This window comes from Vigna unguiculata, chromosome 7, assembly GCF_037176805.1.
Source record: "Vigna unguiculata cultivar grain cowpea cultivar isolate G323 ecotype 2 chromosome 7, ASM3717680v1, whole genome shotgun sequence".
Classification (NCBI taxonomy): Eukaryota; Viridiplantae; Streptophyta; class Magnoliopsida; order Fabales; family Fabaceae; genus Vigna; species Vigna unguiculata.
Genome location: NC_140798.1, coordinates 39982438 through 39991756, shown reverse-complemented (window position 1 = coordinate 39991756; position 9319 = coordinate 39982438). Strand labels below are relative to the sequence as shown.

At 34.9% G+C, this 9319-nt stretch overlaps 2 protein-coding genes across 2 annotated transcripts; both read left to right on the top strand.

Annotated features, from left to right (window-relative positions):
• The first annotated feature begins 2090 nt into the window (after positions 1–2090).
• LOC114189779 (serine carboxypeptidase-like 27) lies at positions 2091–6097 on the top strand. The gene is made up of 9 exons (XM_028078466.2): positions 2091–2831; positions 2923–3018; positions 3151–3243; positions 3327–3412; positions 3533–3793; positions 4323–4450; positions 4543–4638; positions 5428–5533; positions 5634–6097. Exons 1-9 carry the CDS (start codon positions 2468–2470, stop codon positions 5778–5780), a joined length of 1377 nt encoding a protein of 458 aa, XP_027934267.1. The 5' UTR covers positions 2091–2467; the 3' UTR covers positions 5781–6097.
• Positions 6098–7121: 1024 nt separating this feature from the next.
• On the top strand, positions 7122–9088 carry LOC114189557 (tetraspanin-6-like). Its single transcript, XM_028078155.2, has 3 exons — positions 7122–7831; positions 8072–8391; positions 8830–9088. Exons 1-3 carry the CDS (start codon positions 7340–7342, stop codon positions 8867–8869), a joined length of 852 nt encoding a protein of 283 aa, XP_027933956.2. The 5' UTR covers positions 7122–7339; the 3' UTR covers positions 8870–9088.
• The last annotated feature ends 231 nt before the right edge of the window (positions 9089–9319 follow it).

The following is a 9319-nucleotide window of genomic DNA, read 5'->3' as shown; positions in this document are numbered from 1 at the left end:
CCTGATTAATTTGACACGGTCTTGATTCAACCTAACTTGATTCGAGCTTGATCCAACCTTGGGCCGACTTGAACTAACTAAGGGTCAACTTGCTTCAACCTCAATTTGGCCCTACTCAATTTTGTCCAACATGGGTCCAACTTGACTTTAGTTGGGTCGATCTTAGCACAACTTGAGTTGGCCTGAAATAGACTCAACTTGACATGATTTAGAAAAACTTAAGTCTGACCATCTCAACTTGACCTATATACTATTAGTCTAACTTGGACCTTATCTAACTTTTGTTAATATAAATATGACTTGACATGACCTCAACCTTAATTTAAAATAAAAATAAAATAAAACTCCAATTTTTTTTTATCACTTTAAAATTCAAATTTCGGCCATCAAAACACCCCATAGTAAAGTTCTACTCAATATTCTTTACATACTATGAACCCCAAAACATGCATTCCTAAAAAAAGTGTTTGATCTTTGAAAAGAGGAAATAGGATTACTTAAGGAAAAATTCGACCTTTTTATTCACTAGAAAATTAATAAATTTTCAGAAAGGAAGAAAGAAATTTTTAGGAGTTTAGAATTTGAAAAGAGGAAGAGGAAGAAATAAAAGAGAAAGAATGAAGTTATTGAATTTTAACTTATAACTAAAGTTTTTTAAGCCATTGAAAACAAAAGTTTATGCGAGTCGTGAACATTCTACCATATATAACTTAACTAAAACTGTTTTAGGTTAATTAATGATTTCCGGTTTGAGTCTTAAAAAATAACATATCATGTGTTGAATATTTAGAAAATGAGACTTTTATCAGCAATAAATAATCTTATTTTATTACATATAGTTTCTAAAAAAAGAAATGGTAATTTGCATTGTTTGACGCTAGGTTCAAGGTTCAATACATCTTTATGTCTTAGGATTAAGCTCACCGACACTCTCCACGTGGCACCTTATAGTATTATATAATGAATTGCTTAACTACGGCCAAATAAAACACAATCCATCGTTCATTCAAATATCAACTGTTTTAACAGTTTTTTCCTCAAATATTATTTCTTGTCTTAAGAATATTACACAATGTAAAATATTTTCATTATAACTAAATTTTATTAACATTATTACTATTATCAATACATTTCAGCATAATTTCTGACACTTCAATTTATCAATTTTTTCTGAAAACACACTACTGAGCAACTATTTAACAACTGTTAGTGGTTGGTAACATACAAGGCTGTGTTCATGTGTTGTGTCTAATTATATGTCTATTAAACTAAACACAAGCCGTGTCAAATTTGGCAAAATTTTCGAAGGTTAGGTTTGATGTTTATATGGTTGTTGACTAAAGAATACAAAAAAATAGATTCATTGGTTTCTTTTACTCATTTATCTCTCGACATTGTTCTTTCTTTTTCAAAATTCAACCAGAATTAAATTTTAAATTATTTTAGATCTCATCATCAGGTTCAAATTTGCATGCTAGATGGATCTAGGTCAGTCAAAGGAACAGAGGGAAAAATTCAGGAGGTCCCCAAAAACTACACAGTTTTTATTCTTCGCAGATTTACCCTTGTCGAATCAACAGGTTATTTTCAATCTTGATACTGTCACAAATGCATCAGTAGTTCATAATCATAAAATCATACACCACAAATTCATGTACACCACACGTTTGAGAATATTCTGTGATCAACATTTCTTACATGTCACAATTACTCTTGGAAAATCTACCCAACTCTTAATGGTGATTCACAATCTACTAACTTCATTTGGGAAATACTTTACTCCACTACTTCCCACAGTGAAAGTGTTGATAGATGACTTTCGTTGATATATATGTTGACCAAGACAAAATATATTTAGCAAAGAGAATTACAGAACCAACTAAAGAAAAAAATTCTTGGTGCTCCCATGTGCGCATTCAACTGCTTCAGTCAAGTTCTGATACACATAGCACGAGCAGTAAACAGAAAGAGCAAAAGAAAAATTCAAAGCATTGATGATTTAGTTGACGACCGAATGCATGGTGCTTAATCAATTGCAACAACTCATCATAACAATCATTGGCACTTCCTTATAAATATGTTGTCAGCTTTATGCAATGTGTTTCTCATCACTTCCTCACACTTTCTCTCTCTCTCTCTCTCTCTCTCTCTCTTTGCTTTGTTGTTTTCTATCCTCCAAGGAACTCTCTTTTCTCCTCTTTCTCTCTCTGTCTCCGTCTAAATCTGATGTTGGACCAGTAGAAAGAACCGCGACAAATCTCTGGCATTGGAGTGTAGATCTTATCTATCACTGTGTTGGGATTTGTGTTTGTGCTTGGACTTTGACCCTGTGTGGTACTACAACTCACTTCCATATTGGTTCTTACATTTTCTTTTCCATGGTTTAGAAGGAATCATCTGAAAAGGAATTCCAACCCAGAAATATTGTTGTACTTTTTTCTGGGTATTCGTTGAGTTAGGCGGAATTATGACGGGTTATTCTTCAAGATTCTATCTTGTTTTTATTTTGTCCATTTGTGGAGTGTTGGCTTCCCCCATTGAAGATCAGAAGAGAGATAGAATTACCCAGTTGCCAGGACAGCCAAAGAATGTGGGGTTTGCTCAGTATTCTGGCTATGTGACTGTGAATGAGCAAAGTGGGAGAGCACTGTTTTACTGGTTGGTGGAGGCACCGGTGAGTCGTGGACCAAAGTCAAGGCCACTGGTTTTGTGGCTCAATGGTGGCCCCGGTTGTTCCTCTATTGCTTATGGTGCATCTGAAGAAATTGGTCCTTTTCACATTAGACCTGATGGCAGGTCGCTTTACTTCAACCCTTATGCTTGGAACAAGTGTAAGTGAAATTCACATTCCCATTGGTTCTGTTTTTAGTTTTTCGCAACTTATATCATATCTTTATGCCTTTTTTATTTGGGGTACTGCAGTGGCAAATATACTGTTCCTTGATTCTCCTGCTGGTGTTGGTTTTTCATATTCGAATAAAACAACGGATCTGTATACATTTGGTGACCAGAAAACAGGTAATGTATTATCTAGTTGTTGTAGATGCAGGATTCACTCTTCATATCAGTTTTGTTTGTTTTAGCAACAATGATTTGGTTTATGAATTGTGATTTCACAAGCTAATGTGCATCTGGGATCTGACTTTCCAGCTGAAGATGCATATGCTTTTCTTGTTAATTGGTTTGAAAGATTTCCTCAGTATAAGCATAGAGAATTCTACATTGCTGGAGAGAGTTATGCAGGTGATTTTATGTTTGATATGTCGGTTTCCTTTCCAATTTTGTGCCACAGTTATCGATCAAATTTCTTGAACATAATTTCTCAGGTCATTACGTTCCTCAGTTGGGTCAAATTGTGTATCAGAAAAATAAGGGAATCCAGAATCCAGTCATAAATTTTAAGGGATTTATGGTGAGACTGTAAGAATCTTGAAATAGCTGTGCATTTTTGTAATCTGTAATGTTAATGGGGAGAATTGCCACTACCTTGTTACTTGGACCACTAATGATTTTGTTTTTCTCCGTTTATCAGGTTGGTAATGCTGTTACTGATGATTATCATGATTATGTTGGCACTTTTGAATATTGGTGGACCCATGGTTTGGTTTCAGATTCCACGTATAGGATGCTAAAAACTGCCTGCAATTTTGGGTCCTCTCAGCATCCATCAGTGCAATGCATGCAGGCTCTAAGAGTTGCAACTATGGAGCAGGGAAACATTGATCCATACAGCATTTATACTCAGCCTTGTAACAACACAGCATCACTCAGACGCGGCTTGAAGGGTCGCTATGTAAGCTATTATTGTTACTTATTCCATTTACCTATAAACATAATTTCTATTTCACTGAATTATAGTTGTCAAACCAGAATAGTGTACATTGAAGGGAAACTGCTGCAACTATGTTATTAGCATTGATTTTTATATTGCTTATTGAGAAGTTTCCATCAGTATTATCTCCTCTAGCATTAGATTGTTTTTGAAGTGGTTAATAAGCTTATGAAAATGTTGAGTACCATATAAGGAAGAAAATTCATAAATTTATTGTCTTAAGGTTTTGGATTGGAGGTAGTACCAATCCCTTGTGTGTAATTGGACTTATATTTCATTGGTGTTGTATTTCTCGGATGATCCTTCTCATTGATATCATATTTCCTTGACTGGCATTTTGCAATTGCTAAACTACATGAAGCAAAAATAGATCTTTGAACTTTTCATTGCAAATTTCAGCTTCAGACATATAGCACCTAGTTGTTAATATTTGGGTCACAAGCTGTTACATTGATAAATTTTTTTCTTGTTTTTTGCCTTCCAAACTCAGCCATGGATGTCTCGAGCATATGATCCCTGTACTGAAAGGTATTCTGATTTGTATTTCAACCGTCCAGAAGTTCAGAAGGCATTTCATGCCAATGTAACTGGGATTCCTTATGCATGGAAAGCATGCGGGTATGTATCATTTATGTGCAATTTTGAACTGTTTTCTTGAGGCCTATTCTATTTTTTACTATAAGTTAGATCTAAAATGTGTTTCTTAACAGTGATATTGTTGGGAACTATTGGACTGATTCTCCATTATCTATGCTTCCTATATATCAAGAACTTATTAGTGCTGGTGTCCGAATATGGGTTTACAGGTACTTGCATTTTCCTTTTATCTTCTCTTAATTATAGCTTATAGAGAAGAATCTACTTACAAATAGATGGTATAGGTGCATTGTTCTAGTAAAATTTGCCATGTGTTTCTTTGATGGCACTCCACAAAAATTTGAGAGGAAAATAAAAAGGATTACGACCATCACCACCAAACGAGTGGAAGAACAAAAGAACTTAACATGCCGCTCTTTACTTAACCCATTGAAGAATAGCCCAAGATGAAAAACTGTCCGGACATGAGTTTCAATACTGTTTGAAACTATTTGTAGCACTTACAATGAATATACGCATCATATGTGTTAAACAAAAACATTTGATACTGCACAAATTCTAACAAGTATCTCAAAATTCTTTAGACTGTATCATTAATATCACTTGTTTATCTTAAAATGAATATTAGGGATTAAAAATAATAGTTTCAAATTTTGAATGGACCAAAATTAAAAAAAAAAAGATGTTTTACAAAACTAAAACTTAAACTAAAATTTATATATTTTATAAGAAATAAAAACATTAATTTCAGATTTTATAGAGATAAAAAATAAAGAAACTTTTTTATAAGAACCTAAACCAAAATAAAAAACTCGGACTAAAAATTTATCTTATTATTTTCTTTGCAGTATCTATTCACGCGACACATCTTTATATTAATCACAGTCCAATAAAAAGTGAAAATGTTTTTACCTTTTGATCTTCAATGCTTAGTATTTTGTCTAATTTCTTTTGTAATTGAAACTCTGAAACTCTTTATCTTTGATCTTTGGCTGCAGTGGAGACACTGATGCTGTGGTTCCAGTGACAGCTACTAGATATTCAATTGATGCCTTGAAGCTACCTACCATCATCAATTGGTACCCTTGGTATGATAGTGGCAAGGTTGGTGCAACTTCTATCATTAAAAAACTGTCTCAGGAGACAGACACACACGTGATAATTTATTTTTGCTGTAGCTAAGATTTTTTTCTGTTCTGTGAAGGTTGGTGGTTGGAGTCAAGTTTATAAAGGGTTGACAATGGTTACAGTAAGAGGTGCTGGACACGAGGTTCCTCTTCATAGGCCCCGACAAGCATTCATTCTTTTTAGTTCATTCTTGCAGAACAAGTCCATGCCAACAACAAGTTAGACATTTGTTCATTACCACTTAATCAATATTCACACAACTATAGCAACATAAGTACCACCATTCTTGCACTTAGGCCAAGAATAGTTGCCAGAATAAGGAATTCAATCCTCATGAGTTCACACTTGGTTTCTCTGCGTAGAAAATTGATAAATTTACCAACAGTAGTTCTTCTACTTCTATTTCTTTGTGAAAATGTGATTATTTGTACGAAATGCTATTCTTTATATTGTTTTAGTTATCCAAGACCAATGCCATATCTTGTATATTCAAAGGATGTTGTTCTTCTAGTAATAAAAATTTCTTATACTACCAGTTAATTACTGCGATAAACTTCAACACTAATCAAGTGTAATTGAAAACAAATGGGTTGTTGCATTCTGAACCGGAGAAGAGAGATTGAAAGTGACATAGTGTGACAAAGCATTCAATGCTTAAAGCTCCTTGGTTCTGTCATACATCGCTTTGCTGTAGTTGAACAGATATAGGGGCACTGCACCAATGATTATATGGCTCGTAAATCAAGATCAAAATATATAATAATAGAAATGTTTCTGTCCACTGTGGTTAATTTGTATTCAGACCATTTATCAGCAAAGTTCATCTTCAAAAAGTGATTCAGAAGGAGAAGAAAAAAGATTGTGATTTGAGCGTCTGATCATTGATGCTAATCAATTATGTCACTAATAAAAAAAAGGCATCAACATTCATTTAATTAAGGAACTCGAAAATCACAGTTCTAAAATAGCAAAAGGCATGTTAATTAAGGAACTGCGCTGTAGTTTTCATACATTCGCATAATGGTGATGCTGTAGCAGATACTCACGGATATTTGCCAATAAAACTTTTGGAAGATGGCAATGTTTATGCATATAAAATTCCATGGTAGAGCACAATGTATCAACAAGACAAGGTGCTTTGCTAAAGGTATTTGTCATTGACGAATTAAAGCTTTGGTGGAACTTCTTTTAAGAAAAGAATTAGGGTACCTAGTGGAGCCGAATAGACACATGGTATTGGTGTGACAATAAGATTAGATGAGACAGGATAAGAAAGACAGAGCATCCCACATACTGTGTCATTATTCTATAATACCCGTCTAACAATAGCACAAATCTGGTTCATGATTTTGCTTCGCAAAGAAGTCCAATTGGGGTCCATATATCAAAAGCAGTAGCATCATTTGTAGTTACAAAAAACACCATCACTTGTTCTAAATTCTTTGCTTGCCTTGCCAAAATTCACATGGAATTGATGCTTCTGTATGCATCAGTATTAAGGATAAATACGTCAATTGTGTCATTAGAATACTTGAAAAAAAAAACCGGGAAAGGAGGGAAAGAAGGGCAGATTCGTCACACCAAGACAGAAACTAACTTCCTTAGTAACTAAGAAGGACAACCTCATTTGATTTGCTCATTTTCACATCCCCCAACAAAAGTTAGAGTTTGAAGCACAACATAAACAAAGCAAAATGAGTGTCACCATCCCTTTTTAAATGGAAACAAAGCTGAAGACAGCACAAGAAGCAGCTAACAAGAGATAGAGTGAGAGTGAGAGACATGTATAGGTTCAGCAACACAGTGATCGGGTTTTTGAACTTGTTTACACTTTTAGCATCCATACCAATAATTGGAGCAGGTCTATGGATGGCAAGGAGCAGCACAACCTGTGAAAATTTTCTCCAAACCCCTCTTTTGGTTATAGGATTTGTTGTGCTGGTGGTATCACTAGCAGGCTTCATTGGTGCATGCTTTCATGTGGCATGTGCACTATGGTTGTACTTGGTGGTCATGTTGTTCCTCATAGCAGCACTGATGGGTTTGACCATATTTGGTTTTGGCGTGACTAGCAAGGGTGGTGGTGTTGAAGTCCCTGGAAGGGTTTATAAGGAGTATCATCTTCAGGATTACTCACCATGGCTGAGGAAGAGAATACAGGATCCTCGCTATTGGAGCACTATCAGAAGCTGTATTCTGGGGTCTAAAACTTGTGAAAAGCTTGCCTCTTGGACCCCTCTTGATTACATGCAAAGGGATATGTCTCCAATACAGGTACAACCAGTTATGCAGCTTGTTTTCAAATAAGGTCATGTTAGGCATCACTATGAATTTTGACATCTTAACTATGCAGACAATCCAAAGCTCATGTTATGCAGCTTGTTTCTCCTCAGAGCTTGTTTAGGCTTTTCAAATTTTGAATGTCTTGGTTCAATAAAATAGCCAAAAAGACTTGTTTTTTTCTTTTCAGATTAATCATTGCTAAGTTACATAGTTGTGTTTTGGGTTATGCAGTCTGGATGTTGCAAGCCACCAACTGCTTGCACTTACAACATGGTAACAATGATGATGACGCAAGACCCTGATTGCTACAGGTGGAACAATGCCCCCAATTTGCTCTGCTATGAGTGTGATTCTTGCAAAGCTGGTGTGCTTGAAGACATAAGAGGGAATTGGCACAAGCTCTCGGTTCTCACTGTCACCATGCTTGTGCTTCTCATAGGAATTTATTCCATTGGGTGTTGTGCTTTCAGAAACACAAAAAGAGCAGAAACGGATTATCCCTATGGTGAAAACAGGATGACCAAAGTTCGACCCAGATGGGATTACTATTGGTGAGTCCACAATTCTCCACAAAATTTAATCATGTTGTTAACTCATTTCCCTTCCAACAATAAAACCACATAAAAGAAACAGAAATAGTGTCTTGCAGTATTAGAAATTCAAAAATTTGTTAAATTTCACCATAATGATCTTACAAGTCATTTGAATAGTAACTTAAGATGGAAAGGTAATGTAAAATACATGGTAGATGCTATTGATTGTTATAAGTACTGCCTAAAATATCAGAAGAAAAATTTGTGTATGCTTTAATTTAAAGTCTTTTGCTTTATGTAAGAAAGGAAAAGTCTTTTGCTTTGGGTATTACTTTTATGACATTGGAGTGTGGGAATTTTGAACAGATCTGAATGGTAATAAATTCAGTACAACCTTTGAATATGAGCAATTTAGCTACTGTCTAATGCTTTTTGGTGTGTGTTTTTTTCCCACAGTTGGAGGTGGTTACATGACAGAAAAGAACAACTTTATTAGAAGAGAAACTCTAACTATCATCCATGTTTGGGTGCTCCATTCCATAGTGGAAGAAGAATTCAGTAGTTTCTCAGTGTATGGTGTAGAAGGCCTAAAGGCCTTTCTTTCTACCACCTTTCCCAAATGGCTGCTTTTTTATGTATAAAGCATAATTTTGCTTTTTGTGCCATAACTTTATTTTGCCTTTTCTCATTAGTGGATGATGGTTTTTAATTTTAATGCATGAACTGTGTGCAACGGGTCTGGATAGAATAGAATAAGCAACCTAATCCCACTTGCTTTTTTCTGTTCTTACACAAATGTCCAAAAAGTAAAAATAATGGAAGATGGAATAATCGAATAAGTTCTAAGGTAAGACTTTGATGGCGTGTTTCATCCAAATGGAACATCTATATTCCATCTTAGAACAGAGTTAAACCAGAAAAAAATACTTACAAAAGTAGTAACATT

Excerpts from the sequence above, each read along its gene's own strand:
- LOC114189557 (XM_028078155.2), top strand. The coding sequence starts at position 7,340 with ATGTATAGGTTCAGCAACACAGTGATCGGGTTTTTGAACTTGTTTACA. Across the intron at positions 7,832-8,071 it reads GGGATATGTCTCCAATACAG|TCTGGATGTTGCAAGCCACC; the intron begins GTACAACCAGTT and ends TGGGTTATGCAG. Across the intron at positions 8,392-8,829 it reads CCCAGATGGGATTACTATTG|TTGGAGGTGGTTACATGACA; the intron begins GTGAGTCCACAA and ends TTTTTCCCACAG.
- LOC114189779 (XM_028078466.2), top strand. The coding sequence starts at position 2,468 with ATGACGGGTTATTCTTCAAGATTCTATCTTGTTTTTATTTTGTCCATT. Across the intron at positions 3,019-3,150 it reads ATTTGGTGACCAGAAAACAG|CTGAAGATGCATATGCTTTT; the intron begins GTAATGTATTAT and ends CTGACTTTCCAG. Across the intron at positions 5,534-5,633 it reads CTTGGTATGATAGTGGCAAG|GTTGGTGGTTGGAGTCAAGT; the intron begins GTTGGTGCAACT and ends TGTTCTGTGAAG.